General features: G+C 43.3%; 1 protein-coding gene, 1 long non-coding RNA gene and 1 other non-coding gene across 13 annotated transcripts in view; 2 read left to right on the forward strand and 1 right to left on the reverse strand.

The window, feature by feature from the left end:
* DISP1 (dispatched RND transporter family member 1) overlaps nt 1-18,114 on the reverse strand; it is a 180,356-nt gene that overhangs the window by 80,337 nt on the left and 81,905 nt on the right. For 6 of the 10 annotated variants that reach the window (XM_045010603.1, XM_045010597.1, XM_045010602.1 and 3 more), the window contains exon 3: nt 10,165-10,311. The exons of 3 other annotated variants lie outside the window; for them this stretch is intronic. In XM_045010603.1, the coding sequence (XP_044866538.1) occupies nt 10,165-10,229 (65 nt within the window). In that variant the 5' untranslated portion in view covers nt 10,230-10,311. The remainder of the gene's footprint in view (nt 1-10,164; nt 10,312-18,114) is intronic. One more of the 10 variants, XM_045010598.1, reaches the window with a different exon arrangement.
* LOC123366820 lies at nt 4,272-16,397 on the forward strand. Of its 2 annotated transcripts, XR_006578195.1 has the most exons (5): nt 4,272-4,547; nt 5,208-5,369; nt 5,545-5,614; nt 7,396-7,671; nt 16,139-16,397. It is a non-coding gene; the product is annotated as an uncharacterized LOC123366820 (long non-coding RNA). The 2 variants fall into 2 exon arrangements; XR_006578194.1 differs by lacking the exon at nt 5,545-5,614 and having other exon boundaries at nt 4,296-4,547.
* Nucleotides 7,477-7,637, forward strand: LOC123367699. Its single transcript, XR_006578598.1, has one exon. It is a non-coding gene; the product is annotated as a U1 spliceosomal RNA (small nuclear RNA).

Below are 18,114 nucleotides of genomic sequence, written 5' to 3' on the forward strand. Positions count from 1 at the left end.
GGGTTGTAGTTCCCTGATGATGCGCTGGAGGGGTTTTAGCTGGGGACTGTATGTGATGGCCAGTGGAGTCCTGTTGGTTTCTTTCTTGGATTTGTCTTGCAGTAGGAGGCTTCTGGGTACACGTCTGGCTCTGTTGATCTGTTTCCTTATTTCCTCGTGCAGGTACTGTAGTTTTGAGAATGCTTGGTGGAGATTTTGTATAATAAGACAGGAGATCTACATTATTTTCTAAAAGAAGACAGGAGATCTACATTACTCACTTCACCTCTCTACAAAGGAAAAAGGACTGTAAGCTGCCTAAACTCCTACCTGCTACATGGGGCCACAACTGTGGTACCCCTAACCCACCCAGCAATATTGTCAATCTATCCAACCACACGCTCAGCCCAGAAGAAACATCTGTCCTATCTCGGGGACTCTCTTTCTGCCCTGCCACCCCCACCAACATGATACAGTTCTGCGGCGATCTGGAAGCCTACTTTCGCCGTCTCCGACTCAAAGAATACTTTCAGGACAACACTGAACAGCGCACTGATACACAGTTATCCTCCCACCAACAGCACAAAAAGAAGAACTCCACATGGACTCCTCCTGAGGGTCGAAATGACAGTCTGGACCTATACATTGAATGCTTCCGCCGACGTGCACAGGCAGAAATAGTGGAAAAACAACATTGCTTGCCTCATAACCTAAGTCGTGCAGAACGCAATGCCATCCACAGCCTCAGAAACCATCCTGACATTATAATCAAAGAGGCTGATAAAGGAGGTGCTATTGTCATCATGAACAGGTCTGACTACCAAAAGGAGGCCGCCAGACAACTCTCCAACACCAAATTCCACAGGCCACTTCCCTCAGATCCCACTGAGGAATACACTAAGAAACTGCACCATCTACTCAGGACACTCCCTACACCAACACCGGAACAAATCAACATACCCTTAGAGCCCCGACCAGGGCTATTCTATCTACTGCCCAAAATCCACAAACCTGGAAATCCTGGACGTCCCATCATCTCGGGCATTGGCACTCTCACTGAAGGACTGTCTGGATATGTGGACTCTCTACTCAGACCCTATGCCACCAGCACTCCCAGCTATCTCCGTGACACCACTGATTTCCTGAGGAAACTACAATGCATTGGTGACCTTCCACAAAACACCATCCTGGCCACCATGGATGTAGAGGCTCTCTACACAAACATCCCACACACTGATGGAATACAAGCTGTCAGGAACAGTATCCCTGATGATGCCACAGCACAACTGGTTGCTGAGCTCTGTTCCTTTATCCTCACACACAACTATTTCAAATTTGATGACAATATATATCTCCAGATCAGTGGCACCGCTATGGGCACCCGCATGGCCCCACAATATGCCAATATTTTTATGGCTGACCTGGAACAACGCTTCCTCAGCTCCCGTCCACTCACGCCCCTTCTCTACCTACGCTACATTGATGACATCTTCATCATCTGGACCCATGGGAAGGAGACTCTGGAAAAATTCCACCACGATTTCAACAGCTTCCACCCCACCATCAACCTCAGCCTTGACCAATCTACACGGGAGGTCCACTTCCTAGACACTACGGTGCAAATAATTGATGGTCACATTAACACCACCCTATACCGAAAACCTACCGACCGCTATGCCTACCTTCATGCCTCCAGCTTCCATCCCGGGCACACTACAAGATCCATTGTCTACAGCCAAGCACTGAGGTACAACCGCATCTGCTCTAACCCCACAGACAGAGACCAACACCTACAAAATCTCCACCAAGCATTCTCAAAACTACAGTACCCGCACGAGGAAATAAGGAAACAGATCAACAGAGCCAGACGTGTACCCAGAAGCCTCCTACTGCAAGACAAATCCAAGAAAGAAACCAACAGGACTCCACTGGCCATCACATACAGTCCCCAGCTAAAACCCCTCCAGCGCATCATCAGGGAACTACAACCCATCCTGGACAATGATCCCACACTTTCACAGGCCTTGGGTGGCAGGCCAGTACTCGCCCACAGACAACTTGCCAACCTGAAGCATATTCTCACCAGTAACTGCACACCGCACCATAGTAACTCTAACTCAGGAACCAATCCATGCAACAAACCTCGATGCCAACTCTGCCCACATATCTACACCAGCGACACCATCACAGGACCTAACCAGATCAGCCACACCATCACCGGTTCATTCACCTGCACGTCCACCAATGTAATATATGCCATCATATGCCAGCAATGCCCCTCTGCTATGTACATCAGCCAAACTGGACAGTCTCTAAGGAAAAGGATAAATGGACACAAATCAGATATTAGGAATGGCAATATACAAAAACCTGTAGGAGAACACTTCAACCTCCCTGGCCACACAATAGCAGATCTTAAGGTGGCCATCCTGCAGCAAAAAGACTTCAGGACCAGACTTCAAAGAGAAACTGCTGAGCTCCAGTTCATCTGCAAATTTGACACCATCAGCTCAGGATTAAACAAAGACTGTGAATGGCTTGCCAACTACAGAACCAGTTTCTCCTCCCTTGGTTTTCACTCAACTGCTAGAACAGGGCCTCATCCTCCCTGATTGAACTAACCTCGTTATCTCTAGCTTGCTTCTTGCTTGCATATATAAACCTGCCCCTGGAAATTTCCACTACTTGCATCCGAAGAAGTGGGTATTCACCCACGAAAGCTCATGCTGCAAAACGTCTGTTAGTCTATAAAGTGCCACAGGATTCTTTGCTGCTTCTACAGAACCAGACTAACACGGCTACCCCTCTGAGCAGTGAGTAGTAAACCCAATGACAGGGTCACTTCCAGGATACTGGTCACAGGTGGGGCATTGACCAGACCATGTGACTGACACCTTTCCAACATGGCAGCAGCTCCTGCCTACACCTTCTTTGCTGGCTGCCTCCTCGCCCTTCTCTATGCCTAGTACGCCTATGGGAGAAGCATTACAGATACCCTTTGTCACAGCAATGTCTTCTGAAGGAAGAAAACTACCCACAAAAAGGGGGGTGAAGGACTTTGCTGGTACTGGATGCTAAGAGGAAAGCTAAAGGTCTTTGTGGGAGCTCTGCACACTTCTATAGCCCTTCAGGTTTACTCTGCAGCGAGAGAGGAGTTCAGGTGCTTTGGGAATGCTGTGGGAAGGAGACAGGGTGGGTGAGGTAATATTTTTTATTGGACCAACTTCTGTTGGTGAGAGAGACAAGCTTTTAAGCTTACACAGAGCTCTTCTTTGGGGGGAGGAGGGAGCTAATGGGCTTTACAGGACACTGTAGGAATGCTGTCAGGATGTTACAAGAGGCTGAAGGACTGGGGAGAAATAAGAGAGTGGTGGATTAGAGAGGAGAGATTTATAGAGAAAAGAGGAAAAAAGTTAATCAAAGGTTAAAATGGCCAAGATAGACTGTTGTTCCATATGAGACAGACAATACTGTGCAAGTATTTTAAACATCTTTACTTTTTTAAAAAAAAAATAATTCCTATCTCTCTACTAGAGTTTACTCATGGTATTTTTCTTGGGTAGAATATACTTATTGCAACTTTGATGCCAATATAAAATACAGAGTCAGCAATGAAGCTAATCTTATTTACAAAAAAAGGGACAGGGGACAAAAGAAAAAGCAAAATTTGGCTGTGAACAGTGTTCCCTCTAAGTTTTCCCCATGTATGGAGTAAACTTTGTTACATGCACCAATATGGAAGTGATGTGTGACACATCACCTCCATATCATGACTTCCATACTGGTGCATGTAACAAAATTCATGTGGCAGGGGTGGGGCCGAGGGGTTTGGAGTGTGGGAGGGGGCTCAGGGCTGGAGCAGAGGGTTGGGGTACAGGGGGTGAGGGCTCTGGCTGGGGGTGTGGGCTTTGGGATGGGGCCAGGGATGAGGGGCTCAGGGCTGGAGCCAGAGGTAAGGGCTCTGGCTGGGGGTGTGGGTTCCAGGCTGGGGCCAGAAATTAAGGGTTCAGGGTACGGGAGGGGGCTGGGACAGGGGGTTGAGGTTAAGGGGGGGGGCTGAGAGCTCCGGCTAGGGATGCAGACTCTGCAATGGGGCTGGGGATGAGGGCTTTGGGGTACAGTCTTCCCTGGGCCTACGGCGGGGAGAGAGGACTCCCCCCAGCAGCACCTGGGCTGGGGGGAGAGGCGCTCTCACTGCCATGGCAGCTCTGGGACACCTCTCCTGTGGCAGGACTGGGCTGGGGGAGGGGCGCCTCTCCCACGGCAGGTCTGGGGCAGCCGTGCAGTTTAGAGGGAACTTAGGCTGTGAATCCAATCAAGATCCATGCATATTAGTTATCTGTTAAATGGAAAAGGTGCCAGATTCAAAAAGCAAAGGCATTCCATTTCTGTTGGGTGGGGAAATGATGGACTGTTCATTTTCACATATATGTTATATGCCACTAAGTACTCTTGGCTGCTTATCCAATTCCTTTGGGTCAAGGACAGAGTAGAAACTGAGGCTCTCTGAAAAAAATAAAACAGGAGAGGGTAATGGTACTAGGGACGTTAGATATGACAAGAAGCAGGTAAACGATCTTTTGTATCCTTTCATTTCAATTGTTCATGGTATAAAATAGGTAGGTTAATCAGATCCAAGCCCTTTATTTCAAAAGGGGCAGTGCAGTCACAAACATGGTTTCAAAGGAGCCACAAAGGCTGCTGCTAAGTACACTCTACTCCTGTACAATCACCTGAGATGAAATGCTAGCCCCACTGAAATTAATGGGTGGGTTTTGCCATGAACTTCAAAGGGATCAGGATTTCACTCCTGGTCTTAGGCAGGAAAGTCCAAGGTTTTGGTGGATTCAGGCTCCATTTAGGCTTTATCCATTGCATATACTATGTAGTAGACTGAAACTTTTAGCACAGCATGGTGTAAACTGCATAAATAAGAAAACAACATACTAAAACATGAAGTGGAGTGGTTTGGTGCTTTATCCAGGATGTGATTAGTTAAGGCCACAATACATGGACGGGACTGAAAGAAAAGGCTGGAGTGGTGGGAATGGTAGGTCCCTTAGTCACCAATCCTGCAAACACTTATACACATGTAGTTTTACTCAGGTGAATAGTTACACGTTTCCAGTATGTAAGCCTTAGAAGTTAAACTATAGATAAAGTTTTGACTTGCTTCAGCTGCTTAATATTTACTGTGTTTTATGTGAATTTAATTTTCCTCATCTCAGGATGCAACAATCCAGAGGGCAAGGATCCCTTTAGTCCATGTCCCACTAAGGAAGGTGTGCTTACCCAACCATCTCTCATCATTTAAGCTACCACTTATGTGGCAGCTGTAAAAAGGGACTATTCAAAGCCTGACGAAGACTGTATCATCCCATGGCAAGGGGGTAAGAATAATTACAAGTAAAGCATGTACCTTTGTACTATCTAGACTTTTAGAAGCTGGGGGAAAATGTAATTAAATACAAATTGTGAAAACTATTTCCTTGTATATTGGAGGAAACACTGATGGAGCAGTAGCCACTTATGTTTTCCCCTTTTTTATATAAAAAAAAATAAAAGCACAACTGAGCAACTCAAGCTGCCTTATCCTAAGGGACTGGAACGGGAGAAGGAAAACAAAACTACAAAGGTACTGAAGAATGTACATATGTACTTCTGTGTAAATAAATGTGTGTTTTTGTCATATTTGTGGATTAGGGGAAAGAGCTAAGAGGTATGGTGGGAGAGAAGGGAATGGATGGAAAGGATCCAAGAGATTTAAAATGGTTGCTGCTTTATACTGGCATTCATCTAAATATCCTTTCTTTTCAGCAAAGTTTATACAAATACAGGTCTAACAAGACCGCCAGATACATATGCAAATCACTTCCAACATAGGGAATCATCATATCCCTAGGAATTAAGTACTGAGCCTTTCAGCTTTAGGCTGCCAGTTTGAAATCTCCCCAGTTTAGTGATGGCCAAAGATTACTGCTATCTGATAGATCCTCAGTAGATGTGATGTAAATTGGTTGTCCCAATCCAGTTCCCACTCAACTTTATCACAAAATTTTTCACAACAGGCACCCTAAAGAAATTGAGCTTGGGGAGAATGGAGTGTAGAGAATGCCCTAACACTTAAGCCCCAAGAAGCAGTCCTTCTAGCTCCAGGCAGAAATGCATTGTGGAGAGGGGAGTAGGAAGGGAAAACGTTAGGGTTCGATACTGCCCATGCTGTAACTTGGTCAATGCATAAACAGATGCTTTCAAGCTCTTAATCTAGAACATTTTGGAAGCAGGAAATCCACCAAACACTAAGAATCTATTAAACAGAACTAGACACCTTTGATGATTTGTTTGTTTAAACACAGTGAAAAGGAAATATTTGAAGTTGCATCATCTTAAGTGATACTGAAGGCTAAGTAGGGCAGACTGAAGGTGTCTAGTTCAAAGAGTGTTGTAACAAAATAAGAGTTGAACTTCTTAGGGCAAGACAGTGTTACTCGTCTATGCAGTGCCCAGTACAATGTGGTTCCAATGCTGACTGGAGTAGACACTCAAATCACTATGGGCATGGCTACACTTGCACATGTAGAGCGCTTTGAGTTAAACCAGCCTTCATAGAGCACAGTAGGGAAAGTGCTGTAGTCTGTCCACATGGACAGCTGCAAGTGCACTGGCGTGGCCACATTAGCAGCTCTTGCAACGACCACAGAGAGCAGTTCATTGTGGTAGCTATCCCAGCATGCAAGTGGCTGCAATGTGCTTTTCAAATGAGGGGAGTGGAGTGTGACAGGGAGTGTGTTGTGTGTATGCAGGGGGAGAGAGAGAGTGGGTTTTTGGGGGGCTGAGAGCATGTCAGCATGCTGTCTTGTAAATTCAGACAGCAGCAAACGCCCTCTCCCCACTCCCGCCTCTATCTCTCTCACATACAGCATTCCACAGTAACGGTTGCTTTGTCTCGGAGCAGATAACCATGCCAACTGTCAGAAACAGAGCTTTCAAAGGGTGTGCCTGCATGCCTGCAGTGATTCCAAAACAATGACAAGAGTGGCCACTTGACTTAAGGGGATTATGGGAAGTTTCCAGAAGCTGATCAGAGTGCAGTAATGCAACACCTCGTTCGTTACAGCCAATGCGCCCCAAGTGTTAATCTTCTCGCTGAGGTGGAGTACCAGGAGCGCTCTAGCCCTGGAGTCAGAGCGCTCTACATACCTTGCCAGTGTGGACGGGTAGTGAGTTAGAGCACCTGGGGCTACTTTAATGCACTCTAACTCGCAAGTGTAGCCAAGCCCTTAGGTTCTGCCAACAAATACAGTAGGGTAGAAATAGTGGTTACTTATTTATTAAATATTTTAAGCCATTCCAAGTATGACAATCATGTTTTCCTAGTCTTTATATAAAATGGTAACAAGCCATTCTCTCCTGCAGGGATTCTCGGACTTGAGTATTTGAGAAGAACTTGGCTGTACCACATATCCCAGCTGTGCCTATAGCTGTATCTTACCACATAGGCATTAGCAGGGGAGATAGCATGATCATGAAAGTGGTTTTCCCTGGGTGAGGCTCATCCATTCCACTGCGGGTGTGCTGACCCCTGCGATTTCTCCAAATGCGGGAAACTTGACTGCATAATCTGTGGTAGTGGGGGACTGCATTTGCGCTTTCCCCTGGCACTTGGTCAAAGACAGAGAAATAAACACATAGGTATTGTATCCTACTGCTTAATTTGTTTCGCACTGCCTATAGGAGTAGAAAAACTACAGTATCAGTTAACTTCAATGTAGATCAAATGGAGATAAATGTTTTACTGACAAAGTCCTTGCATTAATATTGACATAATTGGAAGTAGCCCTACATTGCGCCACAAAAACCACAGAGTCCTAGCTCCCACAGAATTATTCACCACTAACAAACCAGCACTTTCCCCCTCACCCCCATACATGGGATTGGGAGCCAACAGTTACACTTTTAAGATAAAAAAAATCCAAGTAATTTATTAAGCAGAAAGTATCACAAGCAGCAAATTCAGACTGAATATATTCTTGTGCGAATAATGTGGACTATGCAAAAATGCCTTCATAAATAAGGCAAAGCATGTAGGTTAAGACACAAGGTGTTAATACCTAATTTTCAAGTGATGAAATGAGCGCATCTTGTTCAAAGCAAAGCCTATTTGAAGAGGAAAATTGATTGGTTTCATTAGCTACCTGCTAGTAATGGTACCTAATTTTTCAAAGCAAAGTTTAATAGTTCTGTTATTAACCAAAATGCATTGCATGATTCTGTAAACAGAGAACAAGTTACATTCAAGTGCAGCTGTAAAAATATATTTACACACACTTACATACCACAAATGTACATTTTCTACTGTGAACTAGAACTAATATGAATCTTACTTAAATATGCATTCACAGAATATCAAACTAGGGTGTTTTATAAACTACCATGGAGGGAAAGCTATAAAGCAGTGCTTTATCTATATACCCAAAAAAACAAATGATGCAAATAGCGATATGTAATAAGCCATCCTTTGTACAACATTAATATTCTAACCACTTAATAGCATTATCTGATGCTACAGTAAAACTGTTTGCACTTGGGAGTCTACAGCAAATATCACGTATATTTCTGACTAGCGCAATTAATCATGCAAACAACATGAAAGTGTGCTTTCTCCTAGCATTTGGAAAAATTTAGGCAACAACAGTAGTACAAAAAAAAAAAAAGCAACTGCCACTATACCAAGTTAATGTAATCACATTGTCCAAATTCACATTCCTATTTCAGATAATAAAAATGCCTACCATGTTTGTATTAATTCAAGTATTAAGCATACTGATTTTTAAAAGGTACAGAACACTTGTTGTCTTTAAGCATCAAAAGCACTAAACTTAGAATCAGAATTTACTATGACCACAAAAATATTAATAATACAGATAATACATACACTGTGGAGTTCAGAATTATTCTTTTTTGTTATTCTCCTTCATGGATGAAGGCAGAAAGTTGGAAGTGTTCAATTAAGAGCAAATTAGGCAACCTTTGTAGCTCTCAAAAATTTCTTCTACCGAATGAAGAGTTCAGACTTCAACCTGGGAGGTTACTGCTTAGTCCAAAAAAAAACCAAAACCTGCTATGCCAAGCACTCTAATCACTTGTTTTTTCAAGGGATTTCCAAAAAGCAATGTCCAAATCTTCAAAGAATGCACGAGCTGCTCCCCCCATCCCACATTTTGTTCAGCAGCAACAGTTTATCCACACCTTTCTTGATTAGGGGAATGAAATAAGCACCAGACTACTTTTCTTATTCACAAAAAAGCTCCAAGTGGTTTGAGTAAACGGACACTGCTACAGCTCATACAGAAGGCTTTATTTGATTTTGGCTTTGCTGACACACTAATGAAGGCCCAAGCAGACAAGGCAACAGAAAATGTTATTTGAGCACAAATTTAATGTTTATTCACTAGACTGCTTGCCTTTGAGAGGGTTGCCCAAACATAGCTCTTGCAATGCAGAGTCAATCTTTTCTAGTTGTCTCTTAGCAAACATATGGGAGCCTGGGAATTTCTCATGCATTCAGATAAATCAAGAACCAGACCTTTCAGACCACTAACATTTAGTACCTACAGAAGGAGATGTCAGATTTCTCTGGGACTCTCTAACTTTACATTGTTTAGATTACACCAAAGCCACCACTTGTGAAAATCAAAACAAAATTATTTCATATTCAATGGGGACTTCATTTCAAAGGCAGTTCTCTAAAACAAATCTGAGACAAACATGTTTTTACATTTACTACTGTAGGTCTCAAACCTTATAACAGACAAACCTAAACTATTAAATATATGCATCATATCTGACTCTTAAAATGTACTGCAGCTTCTCTATTTGTCTGCATAATTTTTCAAATGCCACATCTAGCCTTTTTGTATCACGCTTCTTACACATATTCAAAAATCATGCCTTAAAAAACTTGGTCCAGTGTTTTCAGCAAAGCAGCCACGCTCATCAATTACCTGAAGCCAAACCACTTTGGGTTATATCCTTGTTGGAGCTCCTGAACTATGCATGACTAGTCACTACTTTGATAGGAGTCTCAAAACTCCTAGGAAAAAACACCGGTGCTGCAGGAAGTTGTATTGCAATATAGCCAAACACTTAAAACTCCCACCAAATTATTTTAAAAATCATACATACTTTTTTGCTTGGGACCAGTTCAACACACTCCACATATTATCCTGAAAGTTAGGTCTTTCCAGCATGGCCACTTGTCCACATTTTAAGGCTTGCAAAACCTTAAGTATATCTGAGATTTGGGCTTGGTATGTTCAATGGGACATCTGGCTAAGAAAAAAAGTTCAGAGTCAGGCTGAATTCTGACTATTTTGGCTATAATTTTTCAGTTAAAAACAGATCTCTGCTTGTACAATTACTAGGTAGATAAACAAGGCTACCTGTTTTGAGCTATACTTATTTGTATGAGCTATATCTATTTTTAGGTGACAGTTAATTTAATATTACATTTCCATTTACCACTGGAGAAATTTCTTTTTAAATAGATAAGATGTAACAACTCAATTCGCTTAATACTTCCCAAACAGGAATTAAACCATCTGAAAGGGATCTAAACCTCAAACAGTTTAACTACAGAAAAAGAACTGTACTTAAGATAAAACTTTCTTTAAATACCCTCCTCTTCCTGCGCTCCCTCCCTCCCCCTCCACTCCCTGCCAGGCCTTGGGAACCCTGAAAGCACCAAAACAGTTGTAGTTCCCCTGTGTAAGAAGAGAGGATTTAGGAAGGCTGAACAAGGGTTTTATAGCACCCTGCACATCACATAGTACAGCCCTGTGGGGGATCATTGTACTCCAGCACAGAAGGGAGCTTGGGCATGGACCAGTGGATCCACCCAGTACAGACTCAGTGACAAAATACCATTCTCACCCTGGACAAAACATTAGGTGAGAAGTACACAGCAGCTTCAGAGATTATTGTAGCCCTAAGGGCTTGGCTACACTTGCAAGTTAGAGTGCATTAAAGCAGCTCCAGGTGCCCTAACTCACAATCCATCCACACTGGCAAGGCACTTAGAGCACTCTGACTCCATGGCTAGAGCGCTCCTAGTAATTCACCTCGGGGAGAAGCATAACGCTTGTTGTGCCTTGGGTGAAACGCCTGGGTGCCAGTGTGAACGAGGCGTTGCATTACTGCACTCTGATCAGCCTCCGGAAGCGTCCCATAATCCCCTTAAGTCAAGTGGCCACTCTTGTCATTGTTTTGGAATCGCTGCAGGAATGAGGATATGAAAGCAAACCATTACTGTGGAATGCTGTGTGAGAGAGAGAGAGGCGGGTGGGGGAGAGGGGGGGATCTGCTGCTATCTGAACTTACAAGACAGCATGCTGACATGCTCTCAGCCCCCCAAAAACCCACTCTCCCCCCCCACATACACACAACACACTCCGTCACACTCCTCCCCCCACCCCATTTGAAAAACACGTTGCAGCCACTTGCATGCTGGGATAGCTACCACAATGAACTGCTCTCTGTGGCCGCTGCAAGTGCCGCAAATGTGGCCATGCCAGTGTGCTTGCAGCTGTCAGTGTGGACAGACTGCAGCGCTTTCCCTACTGCAGTCTACGAAGGCTGGTTTAACTCAAAGCGCTTTATGTTTGTAAGTGTAGCCATGCCCTAAGACAGCAGCAGATGCAGAGCAGTTCCACAGCCTGAAGAAAAAAACCTGTTCTTCTCTTAACAACTCCCCCTTCAGCCCACTTAGTTGGGCTATGTACTGCATTCAGGATTTGGGCATTAGTAATCTTAGGCCTGGTCTATACCTAAAATGTAGGTCGAACAGGTTGTGTTGCTCAGGGATGTGAAATGTCTCCCCAGGAGAGAGACAGTTAAGTCGATCTAACCCTAGCATACACAGTGCTAGGGGTTGACAAAAGAATTCTTCTGTCAGCCGAGCTACTGCCTCTCAGAAATGTGGATTTACTATAGTGACAGAAGAACCCCTTCTGTCACTGCGGTAAGTGTCCACACTATAGTACTACAGTAGTGCAGTTGCAGCTGTGCTGCTGTAATATTTCTAGTGTAGATATAGCCGTAGTTAAGCTGACTTAAGCCCTCCTGTAGACAGTGCTAGGTCAACAGAAGAATTTACTCCTGGGGGGATTCTGTGTCACTGCGCATGCGCAGAATTTATGTTCCCCGCCAATTTCTTTGCTTCCCCACAGAAAAATGACTTTCTGACAGGGAAGCAAAGGGAAGCCACAAGAGCAGTCATGCAACCCTCTCCAGCAGTATGTTTTGGGTGCCCAGAGCAGCCGGCAGAGAGGTAAATCACTGTGGGGCAGGTGGCGGGACTGGTGAAGACCCAGCTGGTGGCTCCTACCCGACGCTGGGCTCAGCTGGTAGTCACAGCTTGGCTGGGGAGGATGGGACTTCCTCTTCTCCTGCACAGCATCCGGGCCCAGGTCAGTCCCACCCCCAGATTTCTCCCCTGGCTGCAGGAAGCTCTGCAAACTCCCCCCCGTACTCCGCCCCTGCTTCCTGCACCAATTGCTCCTCAGCTGCAGTGGGAGGGATCCCAGTACAGGGAGCTGCTCCCCCATCTACCCAACCCCATGCATCCAGACCCTCCCACCAAGCCTCACTCCCCCATACTCAGAACTCCCCCGATGAGTCCCACTCCCCCTGCACCTGGACCAGCGAGCCACCCGCACCTGGATTCCCACCATACCAAGCCCCAACTAGCTGCACCTGGATCCCTACCCCACTGAGCCCCACTCCCCCAGCATCTGGACCCCCCACTAAACCCCTCACACCCAGATCCCCCTGCCAAGCTCTATCCCCCCCACATCCAGACACCTCCTGCGCTGAGCCCCAACCACCTTCTCCTTGACTTCCCTGCAGAGAGTCCCATTACTGTTGCACTCAGAACCCCCCAACAAGCCCCTGTGCATCCAGATCCCCCCCACACCTGGATCCCGCACTGAGCTGCCCACACCCAGATTGCCCCACACAGAACCCTCTCAACCCACACCTGGTTCCCCCCACATTAAGCCCCTCCACACTTGGATCCTGCCTTGCTGACCCTGCCTGCCCACACAGAGGTGCAGGGCCCTGGGATGTTTCTGGGCCTGGCCAGGTCCTTACGCTGTGTCAGGGTTGGGTGCAGCCTCACCGTTGAGTCCATGTCCCGGAGTGGAGCTGCACAGTGATCTCCCACCTCTGTGCAGCTAGTGGCCTGTGCTCCCCAATGCCATGCTGGAGCCTCCACATTTATTTGATGAATAAAATTTGCAGAATTTTGCAGAATTTTAAAATATTGTATGCAGAATTTTTAATTTTTTGGCACAGAATTTAATTTTTTTTGGTGCAGAATGCCCTCAGGAGTAAGAATTCTTCAGTTGACCTAACTACTTCTTCTGGAGAGGGTATATTTACTACAGCAAGGGAAAAAGTCTTCTGTCGCTATAGCAAGCATCTACAGTACAGTACTGCAGCTGTGTCACTCTAGCATTTGTAATGTGGACATACCCTTAATAAAGCTACGAAGTAGCAAGCTGTTGAACAAAAAGCAGTGTTCTAATATAAAACATGAAGACTTTTTTATATTAAATCTTACTTAATAGAACAGTCATGTGTAGTCTACAGTATTCAACATGCTTCAGCCAGATATTACTACACTGTACCTGTCACCACAGTAATATTGACCCTTTCCAGCAGCAATACAATTCTCAAATATTTATGTGGTACAAAAGTCATTGACTGGTAAAAGGAGCCACAACTTTGGATTTTATACAATTTACTAAAAAGCCCATTCATAGATTTACAGTATCTGGAACTTTTGCATGCTGGAAAATTACATACTCCTTAGTTCTGTTAACTAATGTACACACAGTAAATTTCTATTCAAATTACAGGAGTTGGGTCTGTGTGTGTTATTTCACACACACACACCCCAAAAAACTACAATATTAAAAAAAAATGACTACACGGTGTTCTTCAGATTTTAAGTTCAAAACATTCCAGTCATAAGGAAAGTTTCATGAGCAATTTTCTTGGGTAGACATTTTTCTCAGTCCTGAGTCCTTTACCCGTCTGTATTTTTCTTACAGTAAGCAAAAGGGTTATTGCAGTGGGTATCAAATTTTTTTTACTGGCAACCCCTTTCAGATTGCAACCCTCTAAGTGTGATCCCCCTAATAAATTAAACACACTGTTTAATATATTTAACACCATTATAAATGCTGGAGGCAAGTGGGGTTTGGGGTGGAGGTTGACAGCTCGCGACCCCCCATATAATGACCTCATGACCCCCTGGGAGGTCCCAACCCCCAGTTTGAGAACCCCTGAGTTATTGTGTGTTTCTAGTCACAACACTTCTTTATAAAAACGCAAAAAAGTTTCCAATTGTAAAAAACATACTGTGATGATGAGCTTTATTTAGTTTATGGTTATTTAGAAAGACTGACAGATTTCTTCAAAGTTTTAAACTGGTATGGGGCTGGATGACTCAGAACATCAGTGATTAAATTCAAAGTTTTTCACCTCCACCCCACTAATTCAAAGCTGACCCAAGTTGGCCAAAATTGGTAGATTACCACAAGTTAGTTTGTCTAGTTCCTAGTCTTTGCCTGTAGTACTCACCGGATCCACCACAAGTTGCATTCTGCTGAACTGAGCAACCCTCCTATCACTAGCAGTGGTCTCTGCGGGTCAGAATTAAGACATTGGTGGGACACCTGCACTGCTTCTGTTGAGGCCACACCCACTGTGAATAACTAAAGGACTTCATTTCCAGAACTGAATCTAAATTTCTATTTTTTATTTTTACCCAAATTACTGTACTCCTCTTTCAGCATAGACATTTGTAACTGTTCAGCCAGAGAGCCTAATTATCTTTATCATGTATACAGTAGCCTTCATAACATTGGTAAGTTTTTCGGTTTCTGTAAACAATGGTCAGAAAGTAAACATCCATACTTTCAGAAGAATATACAGATCATAAATAAAATGGTTGGGCTTCTCATTAAAGAGCCTGTTTTAAGAATATAGTGTGTCATGAGTTAGCTTGCAAACCACCAGAATAAGAGGAACAAATGACAGCAAAAAAAGTTGTACTGCTGACTATGTACACTGACACGTTTTGTTAAACATGTCGTCATCTTATTAGAATTCTGATGGAAGAATATTTCAAGAAAAACTGACTTACCCTGTATATTGTTGAGGTTTGTACAGGGCTTAGAGAAAGTCCCTATATCTTCTCAAAATACAAGAACAGCTAACTCCAGTTAAATTTACTACACATACCCCCATATATTTCAACAAAGAAAAATTCTTCCCCAAGGGAATGTCTCAATTTCTGGATTAAACCCAGTATTATTAGCTGCAGAATTAAATTATTAGTGACAGGTTCATTGAACTACTTCTTACAGGCGGTCACTAGAGCTTCCTCTAAACCAAAAACTGCCACTGTAAATTTAACTAATGACAAATGATTTTTAAACTGTCAAAATTAGAGGTAAACATCATAAAAATTGTTTTATCACAGTGATTTAAATTATTGCACTTTCATTAAAGTACAAGTTATGTTTTTGTTTTCTTCACTTCAAAGTTATAAATTGAGAAATAGCCTGACTTATTGCATCCCCAAATATTACACTGTAAATTAAATTCTATATCCACAGTTGTGAATACTTCGTGTTAGCATTTCCAGTTATTTGAGATGTAAAATTTCCCTCCTAAAAATAAAAGAAAAAACCTGAATTTAGAAAATGAGATTAAAAATCATTTTCCCAAGAATTTCACAAGTTGATTCCTGGTCATCACATTAAAAGAATCCCCAAAGAGAAGGCATTTTCCAAGAGGGAAAGTCCCCCTACCATTAATTAGTAAAACATTCATTCATAGGAGAAATGCAACAACACTGCAATCTTAAATTCAAAAAGGTAACCAATCTGCAGATTTCACACATGGGTTATTCTAGGTCTTGTCATTTGAAAGTTTCAGTAATAAAACTATTGTTAATTACTTTTTTCATACATGCCAAATCTTTATCACATAGAAGTTACTTAAAATACCTAGCCTTATTTAAGAGTTTGTTCTTTTCTCCAAGGGAAATTTGTAATCAGGCTAACAAACTTCACATTTTCCTTTACAGGTATGCTCCAAAGTCATCCTTATTACTGAAGTGTCATTGGGCCCAAACTCACTTAATCCAACTACTGTTCTGTGCTAAAAATGAATGGAAGACATAACATGTAAACGGAGGTGCTGCTCCTTTTCAGCATAGTACTTAAATTCTATGATAAGCGTAGCAGAAATACAGATAAGAGAAATACAATAAGAGAAATCCATCTGGTAATATACTTAGCAAAGATGTCTAGTGGACTCACTGAATATGGGTAAATCCAGCTGTTTAGTTAAGGTGTGCAAAGCAAAATGAACTCCAATAAACTTCAGTCACTTTAATGGACCACATTTTCAGCATTCCAGTTATCTCACTCAAAATCACTTTAATACAAGACTGCCCAGTGATGAAAGCACATTTTAATGCAAGATTTAGCATAACCCCAAATAGAGCATGATGAAATGAAAAGATATACAAGACCCAGGGAGCATCAATGAAGTGTTTTGCATTTTTCTAGATAAATTAATTGTAGCCTTTTACTGCGCAGGACAGTCACAGCATACAAAAAAGAAACTGTCACTTTGAGTTTAAATACATGCACATCATTAAAAGCAGAGTCATTTTCCTCTACCAATCCACAAAGGGAAAAAATCCAACTAAAGGAGAGGATTTACAGGCACTGAATTATTGGTCACAGTGGAAACGGAACTTAAAAAAAGGGGCACTGTAAAGTTATCTAAAACATAATTTGAACAATATTTTTCACCCATTTCATTGCCAAGCCTACAATTTCTTTAGATATTCTCCCTCTGTCTTCCTTCATCTGTAAGCAAGTACTTAAATACTTTTAAAAAATATTTTAGTTTATTAGTGATGACAGATGCAGATAGTCCTGCTTGGAAACATGCATTTTCCTTTTGTCAACATAAACAGGTACAGTATGGGTAACAGTAGTACCAACTTTCCTCCCCACTTCAGTGACTTGCCAGCATGCCTTGCCTGACCTGAACAGCGACAGAAAATAAACATAGTTCAGACTTGGCCTCTTCACTTCATACTAACAAGGAGCGCAACCATGCCGCCTTTGATGTAGGTACCTGGTAATGACAGCCCCCCCTCTCCCCCGAGCATAGGTGCTGCTGCAGAGAAAGAGAACTGGGGGGAGTACCCTCTCCCCACTGTAGCCCCAGAACACCCTCCTGCACCCCCAAACCCCACATCCCCAGCCCCACCCCAGAGCCTGCACCCCCAGCCAAAGCCATCCCCCCCAGCCTACAACTATACTCCATCCCTGAGCCCCTCATCCCTGGCCCTCATATCCCTGCACCCCAACCCTCTGCCCCAGCCCTGAGCTCCCTCCCACACTCCAAACCCCTCGGTCCCACCCCCACCATATGAATTTTGTTATGTGCACCAATATGAAGGTGATATGTCAGACATCACCTCCATATTGGTGCACATAACAAAATTCATTCCACACATGGGTGGGAAAAATTAGAGGAAACACTGCTAAGAGACACTTTTCAGCAAATCTATTAGTGAGTTTCCCCTCTCACGGAGGTGACAATTTCCACTGCACTGTATTTCTTTCCTCTCATGCCACAGTCACTATCCAGCTAGAATCTTCTCCATGGTTGCTCCAAACTGTGGTGGGAAAAGTCAGTCAGTCCACTGCCCCCAAATATCCTGTATTTTTATAGACACCTGTTAAGATAAGTACAGTAATTGATAAAGGAATATAAAAAAAATTAAGTGAATATAAAGCCCTCTTCACAAGACAGGCTATAATCCATCAGTAACACACAACAGGGTGTGTTATTGGCTCATGAGTGCATTCCAGTGTGCATTGTGGGGCCTTTAATTTTTACTTGGAAAAAACTAGAGATGGGGAAAGGAAGAAGGCAGTTGCTAAATTATGTTTTTCAGCCAATGATACAAGTGTCACAAGCCATACTTTTAGCAAAACCAGAAGAGAAGTTTTATAGGTGGGGCTCTGTGTACCAAAA

Source organism: Mauremys mutica, chromosome 3 (genome assembly GCF_020497125.1).
Source record: "Mauremys mutica isolate MM-2020 ecotype Southern chromosome 3, ASM2049712v1, whole genome shotgun sequence".
Taxonomy (NCBI): domain Eukaryota; kingdom Metazoa; phylum Chordata; order Testudines; family Geoemydidae; genus Mauremys; species Mauremys mutica.